Source organism: Balaenoptera acutorostrata, chromosome 8 (assembly GCF_949987535.1).
Source record: "Balaenoptera acutorostrata chromosome 8, mBalAcu1.1, whole genome shotgun sequence".
NCBI lineage: Eukaryota > Metazoa > Chordata > Mammalia > Artiodactyla > Balaenopteridae > Balaenoptera > Balaenoptera acutorostrata.
This window is the reverse complement of record NC_080071.1, coordinates 79,387,454-79,406,376: the sequence shown is the minus strand read 5'-3', so window position 1 is coordinate 79,406,376 and position 18,923 is coordinate 79,387,454. Positions and strand designations below refer to the sequence as shown.

Below are 18,923 nucleotides of genomic sequence, written 5' to 3'. Positions count from 1 at the left end.
TAATATTCAAAAGTATTTAGCATGTTTCAAATTGGTTCCACATACTTTATCCCCAAACCATCCGGAGAGGTGCTACCCTCACTTTATGGATGAGGAAGTGGACAATGTTTGTTTTTGGAGAAGAAATTACAGACATAAATGCTTACCACTTTATTATTTTTTCCCTAATAAGAATTTTTGCATATGTTTCTTCTTTTATCGAGGTATAGTTGATGTACAATATTATATAAGTTTCAAATGTACAACATAGTGATTCACAATTTTTAAAGGTTATACTCCATTTATAGTTATTATAAAATATTGGCTGTATTCCTTGTGCTGTACAATATATCTTTGTAGCTTATTTATTTTATACGTAGTAGTTTGTACCTCTTAATCCCTTACGCCTATGTTGCCCCCCCTTCCCTCTTCCCCACTGGTAACCGCTAACTTGTTCTCTATATCTGTGAGTTCGTTTCTTTTTTGTTATAGTCACTCATTTTATTTTATTTATTTATTTAACATCTTTATTGGAGTATAATTGTTTTACAATGGTGTGTTAGTTTCTGCTTTATAACGAAGTGAATCAGCTATACATATACATGTATCCCCATATCTCATCCCTCTTGCATCTCCCTCCCACCCTCCCTATCTCACGCCTCTAGGTGGTTACAAAGCACCAAGCTGATCTCCCTGTGCTATGTGGCTGCTTCCCACTAGCTATCTATTCTACATGTGGTAGTATATATAAGTCCATGCCACTCTCTCATTTCATACCAGCTTACCCTTCCCCCTCCCCATGTCCTCAAGCCCATTCTCTATGTCTGCATCTTTATTCTTCTCCTGCCCCTAGGTTCTTTATAACCTTTTTTTTTAGATTCCATATATATGTGTTAGCATATGGTATCTGTTTTTCTCTTTCTGACTTACTTCACTCTGTATGACAGTCTCTAGGTCCATCCACCTCACTACAAATAACTCAATTTCGTTTCTTTTTATGGCAGAGTAATATTCCATTGTATATACATGCTACATCTTCTTTATCCATTCATGTATCGATGGACATTTAGGTTGCTTCCATGTCCTGGCTATTGTAAATAGTGCTGCAATGAACATTGTGGTACATGACTCTTTTTGAATTATGGTTTTCTCAGGGTATATGCCCAGTAGTGGGATTGCTGGGTCGTATGGTAGTTCTATTTTTAGTTTTTTAAGGAACCTCCATACTGTTCTCCATAGTGGCTGTATCAATGTACATTCCCACCAACAGTGCAAGAGAGTTCCCTTTTCTACACACCCTCTAGACCAGCACTTATTGTTTGTAGATATTTTGATGACGGCCATTCTGACTGGTATGAGGTGATACCTCATTGTAGTTTTTGTTTTTTTTTTTAGAGGAAGGCTTTGCCTTTTTTTTTTTTTTAAGTATTTGTTTATTTATTTATTTATGGCTGTGTTGGGTCTTCGTTTCTGTGTGAGGGCTTTCTCTAGTTGTGGCAAGCGGGGGCCACTCTTCATCGCGGTGTGCGGGCCTCTCACTATCGCGGTCTTTCCCGTTGCGGAGCACAGGCTCCAGACGCACAGGCTCAGTAACTTTGGCTCATGGGCCCAGCTGCTCCGCGGCACGTGGGATCTTCCCAGACCAGGGCTCGAACCCGTGTCCCCTGCATTGTCAGGCAGATTCTCAACCACTGCGCCACCAGGGAAACCCCTCATTGTAGTTTTGATTTGCATTTCTCTAATGATTAGTGATGTTGAGCATTCTTTCATGTGTTTGTTGTCAATCAGTATATCTTCTTTGCAGAAATGTCTGTTTAGGTCTTCTACCCATTTTTGGATTGGGTTGTTTGTTTTTTTGATATTGAGCTGCATGATCTGCTTGTAAACTTTGGAGATTAATCCTTTGTCAGTTGCTTCATTTGCAAATATTTTCTCCCATTCTGAGGGTTGTCTTTTCATCTTGTTTATGGTTTCCTGTGCTGTGCAAAAGCTTTAAAGTTTCATTAGGTCCCATTTGTTTATTTTTGTTTTTATTTCCATTTCTCTAGGAGGTGGGTCAAAAGGGATCTTGCTGTGATTTATGTCATAGAGTGTTCTGCCTATGTTTTCCTCTAAGAGTTTTAAAGTATCTGGCCTTACATTTAGGTCTGTAATCCAGTTTGAATTTATTTTTGCGTACAGTGTTAGGGAGTGTTCTAATTTCATTCTTTTCCATGTAGCTGTCCAGTTTTCCCAGCACCACTTATTGAAGAGGCTGTCTTTTCTCCATTGTATATTCTTGCTTCCTTTATCAAAAATAAGGTGACCATATGTGCGTGGGTTTATCTCTGGGATTTCCATCCTGTTCCATTGATGTGTATTTCTGTTTTTGCGCCTGTACCATACTGTCTGGATTACTGTAGCTTTGTATTATAGTCTGAAGTCTGGGAGCCTGATTCTTCCAGCTCCGTTTTTCTTTCTCAAGATTGCTTTGGCTATTCGGGGTCTTTTGTGTTTCCATACAAATTATGAAAATTTTTTGTTCTAGTTCTGTGAAAAATGCCATTGGTAGTTTGATAGGGACTGCACTGAATCTGTAGATTGCTTTGGGGAGTATAATCATTTTCACAATGTTGATTCTTCCAATCCAAGAACATGGTATATCTCTCCATCTGTTTGTATCATCTTTAATTTCTTTCATCAGTGTCCTATCATTTTCTGCATACAGGTCTTTTGTCTCCTTAGGTAGGTTTATTCCTAGGTATTTTATTCTCTTTGTTACAGTGGTAAATGGGAGTGTTTCCTTAATTTCTCTTTCAGATTTTTCATCATTAGTGTATAGGAATGCAAGAGATTTCTGTGCATTAATTTTGTATCCCGCTACTTTACCAAATTCATTGATTAGCTCTAGTAGTTTTATAGTAACATCTTTAGGATTCTCTATGTATAGTATCATGTCATCTGCAAAACAATGACAGCTTTACTTCTTTTTTTCTGATTTGGATTCCTTTTATTTCTTTTTCTTCTCTGATTGCTGTCGCTAAAACTTCCAAAACTATGTTGAATACTAGTGGTGAGAGTGGGCAACCTTGTCTTGTTCCTGATCTTAGTGGAAATGGTTTCAGTTTTTCACCATTGAGAATGGTGTTGGCTGTGGGTTTGTCACACATGGCCTTTATTATGTTGAGGTATGTTCCTTCTATGCCTACTTTCTGGAGGGTTTTTAACATAAATGGGTGCTGAAGTTTGTTGAAAGCTTTTTCTGCATCTATCGAGATGATCATATGGTTTTTCTTCTTCAATTTGTTAATATGGTGTATCACATTGATTGATTTGCGTATATTGAAGAATCCTTGCATTCCTGGGATAAACCCCACTTGATCATGGTGTATGACCCTTTTAATGTGCTGGTGGATTCTGTTTGCTACTATTTTGTTGACGATTTTTGCATGTATGTTCATCAGTGATATTGGCCTGTAGTTTTCTTTCTTTGTGACAACTTTGTCTGGTTTTGGTATCAGGGTGATGGTGGCCTCGTAGAATGAGTTTGGGAGTGTTCCTCCCTCTGCTCTATTTTGGAAGAGTTTGAGAAGGATAGGTGTTAGCTCTTCTCTAAATGTTTGATAGAATTCTCCTGTGAAGCCATCTGGTCCTGGGATTTTGTTTGTTGGAAGATGTTTAATCACAGTCTCAATTTCATTGCTTGTGATTGGTCTGTTTATATTTCCTATTTCTTCCTGGTTCAGTCTTGGAAGTTTGTGCTTTTCTAAGTATTTGTCCATTTCTTCCAGGTTGTCCATTTTACTGGCATATAGTTGCTTGTAGTAATCTCTCATGATCCTTTGTATTTCTGCAGTGTCAGTTGTTACTTCTCCTTTTTCATTTCTAACTCTATTGATTTGAGTCTTCTCCCTTTTTCTCTTGATGAGTCTGGCTAATGGTTTGTCAATTTTGTTTATCTTCTCAAAGAACCAGCTTTTAGTTTTATTGATCTTTGCTATTGTTTCCTTCATTTCTTTCTCATTTGTTTCTGATCTGATCTTTATGATTTTTTTCCTTCTGCTAACTTTGGGGTTTTTTGTTCTTCTTTCTCTAATTGCTTTAGGTGTAAGGTGAGGTTGTTTATTTGAGATGTTTCTTGTTTCTTGAGGTAGGATTGTATTGCTATAAACTTCCCTCTTAGAATGGCTTTTGCTGCATCCCATAGGTTTTGTTTCGTCGTGTTTTCATTGACATTTGTTTCTAGGTATTTTTTGATTTCCTCTTTGATTTCTTCAGTGATCTCTTGGTTAAGTATTGTATTGTTTAGCCTCCATGTGTTTGAATTTTTTACACATTTTTCCTGTAATTGATATCTAGTCTCATAGCGTTGTGGTTGGAAAAGATACTTGATATGATTTCAATTTTCTTAAATTTACTAAGGGTTGATTTGTGACCCAAGATATGATCTATCTTGGAGAATGTTCCATGAGCACTTGAGAAGAAAGTATATTCTGTTGTTTTTGGATGGAATGTCCTATAAATATAAATTAAGTCCATCTTGCTTAATGTATCATTTAAAGTTTGTGTTTCCTTATTTATTTTCATTTTGGATCACCTGTCCCTTGGTGAAAGTGGGGTGTTTAAGTCCCGTACTATGATTGTGTTACTGTCGATTTCCCCTTTTATGGCTGTTAGTATTTGCCTTATGTATTGAGGTGCTCCTATGTTGGGTGCATAAGTATTTACCATTGTTATATCTTCTTCTTGGATTGATCTCTTGATCTTTATGTAGTGTCCTCTTTGTCTCTTGTAATAGTCTTTATTTTAAAGTCTATTTTATCTAATATGAGAATTGCTACTCCAGCTTTCTTTTGATTTCCATTTGCATGGAATATCTTTTTCCATCCCCTCACTTTCAGTCTGTATGTGTCCCTAGGTCTGAAGTGGGTCTCTTGTAGACAGCATATATATGGGTCTTGTTTTTGTATCCATTCAGTCAGTCTATGTCTTTTGGTTGGAGCATTTAATCCATTTACATTTAAGGTAATTATTGATAGGTATGTTCCTCTTACCATTTTCTTAATTGTTTTGGGTTTGTTATTGTAGGTCTTTTCCTTCTCTTGTGTTTCCTGCCTAGAGAAGTTCCTTTAGCATTTGTTGTAAAGCTGGTTTGGTGGTGCTGAATTCTCTTAGCTTTTGCTTGTCTGTAAAGGTTTTAATTTCTCCATCGAATCTGAATTAGATCCTTGCTGGGTAGAGTAATCTTGGTTGTAGGTTTTTCCCTTTCATCACTTTAAATATGTCCTGACACTCCCTTCTGGCTTGCAGAGCTTCTACTGAATGATCAGCTGTTAACGTAATGGGGATCCCCTTGTATGTTATTTGTTGCTTTTCCCTTGCTGCTTTTAATATTTTTTCTTTGTATTTAATTTTTTTTTTTTTTTTTTTTTTTTTTTTTTTTTTTTTTTTAATGAGGATCTTGAATCAGATGCGTATGTTTGATTGATTGATTGATTGATTTTGGCTGTGTTGGGTCTTCGTTTCTGTGCGAGGGCTTTCTCCAGTTGTGGCAAGCGGGGGCCACTCTTCATCGCGATGCGCGGGCCTCTCTCGTTGCGGAGCACAGGCTCCAGACGCGCAGGCTCAGCAGTTGTGGCTCACGGGCCCAGCCGCTCTGCGGCATGTGGGATCTTCCCAGGCCAGGGCTCGAACCCGTGTCCCCTGCATTAGCAGGCAGATTCTCAACCACTGCGCCACCAGGGAAGCCCTGTATTTAATTTTTGATAGTTTGGTTAATATGTGTCTTGGCATGTTTCTCCTTGGATTTATCCTGTATGGGACTCTCTGTGCTTCCTGGACTTGATTGACTCTTTCCTTTCCCATATTAGGGAAGTTTTCAACTATAATCTCTTCAAATATTTTCTCAGTTCCTTTCTTTCTCTTCTTCTTCTGGGACCCTTATAATGCAAATGTTGGTGTGTTTAATGTTGTCCCAGAGGTCTCTGTGACTGTCCTCAATTCTTTTCATTCTTTTTTCTTTATTCTGCTGTGCGGTAGTTATTTCCACTATTTTATATTCCAGGTCACTTATCCGTTCTTCTGCCTTAGTTATTCTGCTATTGATTCCTTCTAGAGAATTTTTAATTCCATTTATTGTGTTGTTCGTCATTGTTTGTTTGCTCTTTAGTTCTTCTAGGTCCTTGTTAAACATTTCTTGTATTTTCTGCATTCAATTTCCAAGATTTTGGATCATCTTTACTATCATTATTCTGAATTCTTTTTCAGGTAGACTGCCTATTTCCTCTTCATTTGTTTAGTCTGGTGGGTTTTTACCTTGCTCCTTCATCTTCTGTGTGTTTCTGTGTCTTCTCATTTTGCTTAACTTACTGTGTTTGGGGTCTCCTTTTCGCAGGCTGCAGGTTGGTAGTTCCCGTTGTTTTTGGTGTCTGCCCACAGTGGCTAAGGTTGGTTCAGTGGGTTGTGTAGCCTTCCTGGTGGAGGGGACTGGTGCCTGTGTTCTGGTGGATGAGGTTGGATCTTGTGTTTCTGGTGGGTAGGACTGCGTCTGGTGATGTGTTTTGGGGTGTCTATGACCTTATTATGATTTTAGGCAGGCTCTCTGCTAATGGGTGGGGTTGTGTTCCTGTCTTCCTAGTTGTTTGGCATGGGGTGTCCAGCACTGTAGCTTGCTGGTCATTGGGTGGAGCTGGGTCTTAGTGTTGAGATGGCAATCTCTGGGAGAGCTATCGCTGTTTGATATTACGTGGAGTGGGAGGTCTCTGGTGGACCAATGTCCTCAACTGGGTTCTCCCACCTCAGAGGCACAGGCCTGACACCCGACTGGAGCACCAAGACCCTGTCAGCCACATGGCTCAGAAGAAAAGAGAGAAAAAAAAATAAATAAAATAAAATAATATAAAATAAAGTTATTAAAATAAAAAATAAGTAATAAACATTTTAAAAATTGAAAAGTAATTTAAAAAGAAGAAAGAAAGAAGAGAGCAAACAAACCAAAAAACAAACAAATCCGCCTATGATAACAAGCACTAAAATCTGTACAAAAAAAACCACAGCAAAAACCAAAAAAAAACAAAACAAAAAACGGACAGACAGGACCCTAGGACAAATGGTAAAAGCAAAGCTATACAGACAAAATCACACAAAGAAGCATACACATACACACTCACAAAAAGAGAAAAAGGAAAAATATATATATATCTTTGCTCCCAAAGTCCACCCCCTCAATTCTGGGATGCTTTGTTGTCTATTCAGGTATTCCAGAGATGCTGGGTACATCAGGTTGATTGTGGAGCTTTAATCTGCTGCTCCTGATGCTGCTGGGGGAGATTTCCCTTTCTCTTCTTTGTTCACACAGCTCCTGGGTTCAGCTTTGGATTTGGACCCGCCTCTGCGTGTAGGTCGGCTGAGGGCGTCTATTCTTCACTCAGACAGGACGGGGTTAAAGGAGCAGCTGCTTCAGGGACTCTGGCTCACCAGGCCGGGGGGAGGGAGGGGTACGGATGCGGGGCGAGCCTGCGGCGGCAGAGGCCAGCGTGACATTGCAGCAGCCTGAGGTACGCTGTGTGTTCTCCCGGGGAAGTTGTCCCTGGATCACGGGACTCTGGCAGTGGCGGGCTGCACCGGCTCCCGGGAGGGGCGGTGTGGAGAGTGAGCTGTGCTCGCACACAGGCTTCTTGGCAGCAGCAGCAGCCTTCGCGTCCCATGCCCGTCTCTGGGGTCCACGCTGATAGCCGCAGCTCGCGCCCGTCTCTGGAGCTCATTTAGGTGGCACTCTGAATCCCCTATCCTCGCACACCATGAAACAATGGTCTCTTGCCTCTTCAGCAGGTCCAGACCTTTTCCCGGACTCCCTCCCGGTTAGCTGTGGCACACTAGCTCCTTCAGGCTGTGTTCACGCCACCAACCCCAGTCCTCACCCTGCGATCCGACCAAAGCCTGAGCCTCAGCTCCCAGCCCCGCCCGCCCTGGCGGGTGAGCAGACAGGCCTCTCGGGCTGGTGAGTGCTGGTCGGCACCGAGCCTCCGTGCGGGAATCTCTCCGCTTTGCCCTCCGCACCCCTGTCGCTGTGCTCTCCTCCGTGGCTCTGAAGTTTCCCCCCTCCGCCGCCTGCAGTCTCCGCCCGCGAAGGGCCTTCCTAGTGTGTGGAAACCTTTCCTCCTTCACAGCTCCCTCCCACTGGTGCAGGTCCTATCCCTACTCTTTTGTCTCTGTTTTCTCTTTTTTCTTTTGCCCTCCCCAGGTATGTGGGGAGTTTCTTGCCTTTTGGGAGGTCTGAGGTCTTCTGCCAGCGTTCAGTACATGTTCTGTAGGAGTTGTTCCACATGTAGATGTATTTCTGATGTATTTGTGGGGAGGAATGTGACCTACACATCTTACTCCTCTGCCATCTTGAAGGTCTACCCACTTATTTTAATTTTTAGATTCCACATGTAAGTGATATACAGTCTTTGTCTGACTTAGCATAATACCTTCCAAGTTCATCTGTGTTGTTGCAAATGGCAAAATTTCATTGTTTTAATGGCTGAGTAGTATTCCATTGTGTGTATGTGTGTGTGTGTGTGTGTGTGTGTGTATCTCACATCTTCTTTATGCATTCATCTGTTGATGGACCAGGCTGCCACTATCTGCTGCTCTAGTGTGAGATGTCATCAAACACAGCATTGTATTTTCAGGATCTATGTAGGAAGAATTTCAGATCTGACAACATCTCTTTCTCAACTGTTGCCTAACCCACAAGCATTACAGGAAAGTGGCCCAATCATTTCAGAAATTTTCTCTGTGTTACGTTACATGTTTTACAGACAAAAGCAAACATGATCCCACAGATCTACACAACCTATGTGGTGATGAAAGAGTGAGGTTGTCAACCAACGTTTGATTAGGCAAGGAGAAGAACCAAACACGATTGGTTTTTCCTCACAATAGAAATAATCCTGCTAATTACAATTCTGTAAAATACAAAAGGTACAATGACAAAAATGATCTCACCATCCAAAGATAACCACTTAACACTTTGATGTATACCATACTAGCCGTTTTACTTTTTTTCACATTCACATACATACATGCATTTAAAAAATCATTTTAAGTATATTGTTTAGTAACTCATTTTCATGTAATATGTTGTAGACGTTTTTTCATGTTAAAAAATGTAGTATCATTTTTAATGTTTGCATGGTATTCTATTGTATGGAGGTATCCGAATTTATTTAATCAAGTCCCACATTGTTGTACATTTAGGTTGCTTCCAAATTTTCTGTATTAGAAACAGAATACTTCCTTGATTACTTCCTTAGAATAATCCCAAGAGTGGAATTTCAGGATCAAAGAGTATACATATCTAAAAGTTTGATTCTTATTGTCAAGCTACTGTTTATATTCCTGATAGGTGTGCCTAAGAGTGGCAGCTTTCTAAATCTTTGCCAGCACGAGGGCGGATCATTTATTTCTTTAATCTTTGCCAGTCTCCTTGGAGAAAATATCCCTGCTTTCACTGTTGTTTTAATTTGCATTTCTCCTCCCCTCCTCACTTTTTGTTTTTTGTTTTTTTTGGAATATTGGTCTATTTTTACAATAGAACTCTTTTTTTAAAAAATTAATTAATTTATTATTTTTGGCTGTGTTGGGTCTTAGTTTCTGTGCGAGGGCTTTCTCTAGTTGCGGCGAGCGGGGGACACTCTTCATTGCGGTGCGCGGGCCTCTCACTATCACGGCCTCTTTTGTTGCGCAGCACAGGCTCCAGACACGCAGGCTCAGTAGTTGTGGCTCACGGGCCCAGTTGCCCCGCTGCATGTGGGATCTTCCCAGACCAGGGCTCGAACCTGTGTCCCCTGTATTGGCAGGCAGATTCTTAACCACTGCACCACCGGGGAAGCCCTCACTTTTTGTTTTTTGTTTCTATTGGTTGAATTGTTTGTTACTATTCTTTGCTCATTTTTTTCTATTGAAGTATCTATTTTAAAAAAGAAAAGATAATACAATATATATAATATATAACAATATATTATTAATTATATAAATATATGATATTCCTATCATTAAAAGAAAACTTCAAATATTTATCTAGGGTCTGGTCTGTGCCAGTCACTGTTTAAGGCTCTTGGCGTATATTAGTACACAAAAGTCTCTGCTTTATGAAATTTATGTTTTATCAGGGAGAGACATTTGTATCTAATAACCATAATGAATAGTATAGTCAGGGATAGGTCTTTCTGAGAAGACTTGTTGGAGCTGAGCAAGCTGGCCCTGCAGGAGTCTGGGGGCAAAAACACTGTAACAGAGGAAACTGCTGGTTCTAAGGTGGACCACTGCCTGACATGTTCAAAAACTTGTATGGAGGCTGCGGATCTTGGATAGAAAACTTCCTAAATTAACCTATAAATTACATTTGATTCCTAGTAAAACATCAAAAGAATGTTTTTCAGAACTTGACAGAATTCACAGCTCATGTAGAAAAAGTAACATGAGAGAATAGTCAGGAAATTTTTGAAAAAAAAGCATTGAACACTTTTCAAATATTAAAATGTATTATAAAGCTATAATAATTAAAATAGTTTTGTACTAGCAATGGAATAGATAGTTCAGCAATATACCCAAATATATATGGAAATTTAATATGTGCTAAAGAAGGTATTTCAAATCTCTGGGGAAAAAGAAGTTTATTTTATAAATTTTGTTGGGCTCACTGGAGAGCTGTTTGAAAACAAAATAAAGCTGGTTAATTCACTGTCTCTCAAAACCAAAACAAATTTCAGAATGATCTGAGATTTAAATGGAGAGAGAAAAAAAAGAATCCATTCAAGTCCTCTAAGAAGTATATGTGATTTAAAAAAAAAAAAAACTTGGCGTGGTGAAAGACCTATTAAAACATAACATAAAACCCAGAATCTATAAAGAAAAAGAATCATAAATTAGACTCTAATTTAAATAAAACTCTTAAAAATGCCCCTTCTGAAAAAAAAAACTTAAAACAAAATCAAATGTGAAGTATTCCGATTGTGTTTCTACTCAGCTATAGGCCACCAAGCGTTTGTCTCCCTCACCCCGCAAAAAGAGGGCCACATTCATCTCTTGTTTCTCAACTTCATCTTAACTTCCTTAAAGGTATACTAGATAAAGCAGAACACTACCAATGTTTTTGAAACCCTCTGGGTATCTCAACTCCCTAGGCTTCGTCCCTTCTACCCCACTCAGAACTGACTAGTCTCAGATTTTGTGTTTCTCATTCCTTTTCCTTTAGTTTCACCATCTATTTATGTATGCCTAAATAATATACTCTTTAGGTTATCCTGTTTTTCATTTTTATATAAATCGCACCATACTGTATATATGCTTTTGTGGTTTATGTATTTTTTTGTCCAAGTTTATACATGCAGCTGTAGTTCATTCATTCTCATAGCTGTATGGTGCTTCACTGTATGAATTTATAATTGTTTACCTGTTTTAGTATTGATAGACATTGGGATGTTTCCACTTTTTTGTTATCATGAACAATGTAACGGAACATTCTTATTTGGTCTTCCAGTGCACATGGGTAAGAGTTTCTCTGGGGAATATTCCTGGGTTCCTAATTGCTGGGTAGTAGGGTACACACATGCTCTGCCTTTCTAGGTACGTAAGGCCATAATTTTCCAAATTGGTTGTATCAATTTATACTCCCACGTTCTTGCCAACATCTGGTTTTGTCAGACTTTCACATTTTTACCAATCTGGTGGGTATAAAAATGTATTTCATTATAGTTTTAATTTTCATCTTCCTAATTTCTAATGTGTGGAGAGCTTTTTTCATGTTTATTGGCCAGCCTGTCTTTCGGTTCTAGGAAATGCTGCCTTCTCATTTCTGCTCTCAGGCTGGCTCTAAAATTAGACAAGAGAAGCACATATCTACACTTTGTGATACACTATTTCAACATTTTCCAAATATCTTCCTTATCTGTCAGCCAATGCCATTTGTGATGAGTACTTGTGGCCTAGTTTTACCTTTTCCATTAGATTATCCTAACAGTTTAGCTAGTCATAGAGAAGGCACAGGGTACCTGTGCGTGTGCAAGGATAAAAAGCAGCATGGGTGAGTTGTGGCATGTGGGAGATGGGAACAGAATGCCTCTGGGTAGTCTGAGAATAGCAAGAAACTGACTAGGAAGATTACAATAATGACAATGCCCAATTTCCAGGACTTAAGACACAAGAACTATGATTGTCATTTATGAGTATTATTTCTAATCCTTACAATAATTCTCTAAGATGTACATTATTATCATCTCTACTTTACAGGTAAGGAAACTGAGGTTAAAGGCCACAGAACATCTTGGGGTGCCCAAAGGAGAGAAGGTCAGCATGCAATAAATCAGGAAGTCAATTATTTATTGATTCATTTTTCACTGAGTACCAGTCTGAGAGCAGAGAATTTTATTTGGCATTGGAGATATTTGCCATTGATGCGGCCTCTGCCAATCTATTATGTTGCACACTGGGGAGGGATTGCCTGCAGCCACAGAGGGAAGCTAATATAGTAAAAAACTGCTTGAATGGCAGTCAGAGAGACCTAAATCTCTCCCAGCTTATGTCCCCTCACCTGAATGGCCTTGGGGCCCTTACTGTACAGTATAGAGAGGATAAGGGCAACGCTCCCTCGTGGAACTGTGTCAGCTCTGCCTTCTGAGTTGGGTGACTCAGAGTGGGCCTCAGTTTTACCATTTGTAAAATGAGAATAATGGTAGCACCTACCCTGGTGTATTAGTTCCCCATGGCTGCTGTAACATTTCCACAGACTTGGTGGCTTAAAACAAAGAAATTTATTCTCTCACAGCTCCGGGGGTCAGAAGTCCAAAATCAGTTTCACTGAGCTTAAGTCAATGTGTCCAGAGACACTACAGGGCTGCTCCAGAAGGCTAGGAGAGAATCCTTCCTTGCCTCTGCAGTTTCCGGTGGTTGCTGGCATTCCTTGGTTTGTGGCTGCATCACTTCAGTCTCCGCTCCAGTGGTTACACTGCCTCCCCTCTTCTGTTTTTCTCAAATCTCCCTCTAACTTCCTCTTACAAAGATACATGTGATTGCATTTAGGGCCCCCCCTTTTTTTTCTTTGAATTGGTAGTTTTATTTTATTTTTAATTTTTTTAATTTTTGAGTTTTATTTATTTTTTATTTTTTTGAATTTTTGAATTTTATTTTTTTTATACAGCAGGTTCTTATTAGTTATCCATTTTATACATATTAGTGGCCCATTTTGATAATCCAGAAGAGTCGCTCCATCTGGAAATCTTTAACTTAATCTGAAAATACTGTTTCCATTTAAGGTAACATTTACAGGTTCTGGGGATTAGGGCTTGATGTATTTGTGGGTTGTTATTCTGCCGATTACACTGAGGGTTGTTAGAAGGAGATCTGATAAGGCTGGCAGAGGATTGAGCCCAGCATCTGCCAGTACAGAACGAGTAAATGTCAGTCTGTTTCCGCTTTTAAAAAGACGTTTCTAAGAAAGCCTCCCTAGTAGGACTGCTGTAAGGTTTAAAAAAGCACAGCTGTAACACATAGCAGGGTGTAGGAGATCAAGGAATGAGATAAAAGCAGATCTACTAACAGTTTCTCTCGCTCCCACTACTTGGTTTTGCACTTCCTTCTATGCCGGCCGCCTCAGACCCCGCCTACTCACACTCTAACCCCCTCCCAGGAGGATTCTCCACCACGAGGTCCCGCCCCCTAACGCACGCGCCCCTCGCCCCGCCCCCCTAGCTTGGCGTCCTCCGTCCGTAGTGTGTTGGAGGCGTGAGGGCTTTCGCGGGCTGTTCATTTTATTGCCCATCAAATCCTAGCCCATTTTATCCGATTATGTCTCCTTTTTCACCCTATAGTTTATTCACCCAACGAAGCTAGATTTACTGAGGTTAGTGGTGGCAATTTACCTGCTTTCAGCTGAGAAAAGAGAGGCGGAGCTTTTGGAAGAAAACTGGCGATATTCAAGACAGACCGCACGAAAAGGGCCGGGTCCTACACACCTCGGTCGCCAAGCCCGGGCCAGCTCGCCGCGCCCAGGCCAGCTCGCCGCGCAGGCGCAGTGGGCCGGACTCGCCATGCCGACTGTCAGCCTGAAGCGGGATTTGCTCTTCCGAGCCCTGGGCCGGACTTACAGTGAGTGCACGTCCCGTAGCCTGGGCTCTGCGCCTCTCAGAGTCTGGGACCCCCTGCAAAGAGGCATCGTGGCAACGTTCATGCTGCCCCGCAGGTTCTGGCCTTGGGCGTTCGAGTTCTAGATAGGGCATAAAGTCCTCGGCGGCACTGCTGGGCCGATGTAGCCTCTGCGAACCGGTGTCTCCGCGGGTGCCATTGCATCACGCGCACGTGCTGGGCTCACTGTGTCATTCATTCAGCGATATCGAGCGCCTGCTGCGTGTCTGATGCCAGGGAATAGAATAGGAATGAAGCTCCGGGTTGCCTCCCGAGTGTAGTTCATTAAGTGCAATAATAGGAGCGCTGTGGGAACTCCATTTGTGAGCAACAGGGTGTGTGTGGGGGGGGGGGGGGAGGGCGGCCTTCTTTCCTAGTTTTACTTTTATTCACGTTTACTGAGCGCCTGTTATGCACCAGGCACTGTTCTAAGTGCTTTGGGAACACAGCGGTGCACAGGGCACATAAGGTCCACGTTCACATTCTGATGAAGCAGGCAGATAATAAAACCAGCATATTAATAAGATGATTTCGGATAATGTTAAGTGCTAGCAGGGAAACAAAAAAGATATTGTGCTAAGAACAGCACTAGATAGGGTGGTAACGTGGGCTGAGCCCAGAGTGATAAGGAGTCTTTACTTGGTGGGCTTAGTCTTCAGGCTACACTTCATCTCTTCAGTTTTAAAAACACTACCATTAAAAAAAAGGGAGAAATATTAAGTACGATTATCAGTTACCCTATACGTGTAGCGGTTGAAGTGACATCTGCCATGTCCCATATCATCAGCTTGTGTGACAGCAGTGATAATTGGTTTGTGAGAGTTGTTTTTGGTGTTAGGGCTCAATATAACAAAGGTCTAGTCGGTTTAACATACTGCTTCCTCCAGTAAGATATTACTGTGAAAATAAAATTAGCTTTTTAAAATGTTTCTTAAGGTGCATTTTTGGATACTATGTGCAGTTGACCCTTGAACAATCCAGGTTTGAACTGGGTGGGTCCATTTATAGAAGGAATTATTTTCAACAGTAAATACTAAGGTACTACATAATCCATGGTTGTTGAATCCTCCCATGCGGAACCCAAGAGGGCCAACTGTAAGTTAGAGAGATTCTGGACTTGGTGGAGGGCTGGGAACCCCTGATCCCTGCCTTGTTCAAGGGTCAGTTGTGTTCTTAAAGTGTTATTCTCCCTAGGGTTCTGCCCTAAGTCCCTGAAAATAGAGGTAATACTCTTGTCCTCTAAACAGGGCTCTAATTCCCTATACTTTTTATTTCATACTATGCTTTTTTATATTTCTTATCCATCCTTCTAAACCATATTCTCACTAATTGTGTATGATATACCTGAATTACACAAGATGGTGTGTAGCAAAAATTTGTTCAGTACATCTATGATCAGTTCCCACCTGTGTATCCATATCTGGGAAAGTAAGAAATAAGTCAGGTTTTAAGAAATGATGATTTATTACCTGTTTACTGTCATCTGATGTTTTAATATATTCTCTAGATGCCTCCTCCCCTTTTCCATATTGAGAGAGATAAGGTAAGCTTGATTATCCATAAATATCTGTGGACTACTGACTCATTAAAATTTCAGTCAGGAAGATTGATATTGAGGTGTACTTCACATGGGTCAGAAATAATACTTATCATTAGTTTATATTTCACATGTTCCTTCTTGAAATCTTTTAAATGTAAATTAGGTTGAGGTCAAAGTTGGAAAAACATGTTTGGCAAAGCATCTCGTTTGCAAGCAGCGTGGATCCGGATTGTTTCTTGCCCCCTCCCCCCTTTTCTGTCTTTCTGTCTTCCTCTTTTTTTCTTGTTTACAGGTAATGTCTCATTCACTCTTTTCTATCCCCATTCCCTCTTTTTTTTTCAGTCCCTCTAGGGCTTTCTTTTTGTCTGTCCTAAATTCCATTGTTTCATCAGTCATTGCCTTTCACCACTTATTTGCTGCTTTTATTCTGTTCATTTTGCTCCTCTGGGGCAGTTTTGTCTCCTTAGTCTACCTTTTTTATCGCCTTTCTGCTCAGATGTTTTCCTCTTGCCACTCGTTTTTTTGTTAACTGGTTTGTTTTCACTGTTCTTCAATTCTGGCCCTGTTCTGCCTTGGTGTAATTGCTGGCAATGTGGCCAGAGCCACCCATGTATATCATGAACCTTGAAGATGTAGTTACTTAGGTGTGTCATTTTGTTAGAGGGAATCATTAATCATGATTTCATTGTTGATTCGTCCGTCTAAGTGCATGAAATACAGCTGAAAGGAATAAAACAAATTGTATGATAATTAGGACTCAGTAGAGGATTCAGTATATTTTAATGATTCTGTACAATTTGGTAAGTAACCATTTAGTTATCTATTACTGCATAATTAATTACCCCCAAATTTAGCAGCTTAAAACAACAGTCATTTGTTATATGTTTCTGAGGCTCAAGGATTGGGAAGTGGCTTAGCTGGGTGGTTCTGACTCTCACCTGGTTGTAGTGAAAGTGTCAGGACTCTAGTCATCTCAAGGCCTAACTGGGGCTGGAGAGTCCAATTCCAAGTTCACTCAAGTGCTTGTTGGCGGACTTCAGTTCCTTGCTGATTTTTGGTCAGAGATTTCAGTGCCTCCCACCTGGACCTCTCCACAGGACTGCTTGCAACATGGCGGCTTGTTTGTCCCAGAGTGAGCGGTCCAAGAGAGCAGGTAGTCGAGAGAGTGCTCCAGAGAGAAGCCACAGTTTTTACTAACATCTCGTAAGGGATACACCATCCCTTGTCATATTCTCTACGTCACACAGACCAGTTCTGGCACCGTGTGGGTGAAGACTACAAAAGGTGCGAATACCAGGAGGCAGGTGTTCTTGGAGGCCATCTTGGGGACTGACTACTCCAGTCTGCCCTCTGGCCCCCAGTGATTCATGTTCCTCCCACATGCCACATACACGCCCTCCCAAGGCCCCGGGAAGTGTCATCGCATTACAGAAGCAGCTCAGAATCCAGAGTCTCATCAGCTAAATCAGGTCCAGTTGTGGATGAGACTCTTCGGGTATAGTTCCTTAAGTACAGCCGCTTGAGTAGAATTACTCTTGGCCTGAGAGACTAAAGAGACAGGTTTTCTGCCCCACCTGCACCTAACATACAGTGGTAGGACAGGTATAGGACATTCTTCTTCAAATGGGGAAAATGGGAGACACAAAGGAGTTATTAGTCCATGGCAGTTCTGGAACTGAGCTGGCAAATGTTGCATATTCTTGATCAGATCTCAAGGCCTGGGATCATTGTCCATGGTTCTGCCCTACCTTCTAGGCTCTTGGTTCCACCCTCTGGGTGATCCTCATTATTTTATTTTTTGGTGAAAGAAAGCACGTGCTTTACAGCTGATTAGTTTTCTTGGTCTACTTCCCACTAATAGAATTTTGGGGGCTCAAAGACTTTATTTTGTCCCGTCTCTGTCCCTTTCAGCTCCAGCTTGCCATATTTCTGCATTTTTTTTTTTTTTAACTTTGTGGGTCTTTGGTCAATTTTGCTGGTTTCCACTTCATTAGTCAAAAGCCACACCACCCACAGATCTCTGAAATAAGCTGTTTTGTACCTTTTGCTGATACAGCTCTTATTTTTTTTTTTTAATTTATTTATTTATTTGTGGCTGTGTTGGGTCTTCGTTTCTGTGCGAGGGCTTTCTCTAGTTGTGGCGAGTGGGGGCCACTCTTCATCGCGGTGCGCGGGCCTCTCACTATCGCGGCCTCTCTTGTTGCGGAGCACAGGCTCCAGACGCGCAGGCTCAGCAGCTGTGGCTCACGGGCCCAGTTGCTCCGCGGCATGTGGGATCTTCCCAGACCAGGGCTCGAACCCGTGTCCCCTGCATTGGCAGGCGGAGTCTCAGCCACTGCGCCACCAGGGAAGCCCCAGTGCTCTTATTTAAGCTCAGTTGTGTGACTGAATAAATTTGTGAGGCACACCCTTATTTTCTTTATATGTAGTGCCTTTTGTCTGAATAGTGCCTTTGATTTTACTGCGTCTTAAGATTTTACAATCATGCCCTTGATTCATCTTTTGACCACGTTTCCTGGAAATGCTCTGGGTTTGCTCTTTGATCAGAAATCATTTTTTTTTTAACATCTTTATTGGTGTATAATTGCTTTACAATGGTGTGTTAGTTTCTGCTTTATAACAAAGTGAATCAGCTATACATATACATATGTCCCCATATCTCCTCCCTCTTGCGTCTCCATCCCTCCCACACTCCCTATCCCACCCCTCTAGGTGGTCACAAAGCACCGAGCTGATCTCCCTGTGCTATGCGGCTGCTTCCCACTAGCTATCTATTTTACATTTGGTAGTGTGTATATGTCCATGCCACTCTCTCACTTTGTCCCAGCTTACCCTTCCCCCTCCCCGTGTCCTCAAGTCCATTCTCTACGTCTCCATCTTTATTCCTGTCCTGCCCCTAAGTTCTTCAGAACCATTTCTTAGCATTTTTTTTTTTACATCTGGGGAGGCTGAGAATTCTTAAAACCTTTAGGTCCTGGCTCCTTTTTGTTTAATAGTCTTTCCTTTAGTTTATCTCTTCTCTCACAGTCTGAACCAGGAGACACTTTCAGCACTGGCTGGAAAGGTTAGTTAAGTCACCTGGTTGAGTAGGTACCTTTTCTCCAGTCCCCATAACTGTAGGCAACAGTGTTGCTAAACTTTGCCTCTACATAAGAAGGATACCCGTTCTGTCAGTTTCCAATAACACTTCTTCACTTTCCTTCATACCGTCACTGCCATCCTTATCAGAGACTGAGGCTTCTATTAACAGCTTTGTCAA

The 18,923-nt window shown here is 41.2% G+C and overlaps 1 protein-coding gene across 3 annotated transcripts in view; it reads left to right on the top strand.

Annotated features, from left to right (window-relative positions):
- The first annotated feature begins 7,459 nt into the window (after positions 1 to 7,459).
- The window catches only part of FARSB (phenylalanyl-tRNA synthetase subunit beta), a 71,844-nt gene continuing 60,380 nt past the window's right edge, over positions 7,460 to 18,923 (top strand). For 2 of the 3 annotated variants that reach the window (XM_007166748.2, XM_007166746.2), the window contains exon 1: positions 15,623 to 15,667. In XM_007166748.2, coding sequence (XP_007166810.2) covers positions 15,632 to 15,667 — 36 coding nt within the window. In that variant the 5' untranslated portion in view covers positions 15,623 to 15,631. Of the gene's footprint in view, positions 7,515 to 12,234; positions 12,292 to 13,811; positions 14,089 to 15,622; positions 15,668 to 18,923 lie in introns of those variants that run through there. The other variant, XM_057551209.1, reaches the window with a different exon arrangement.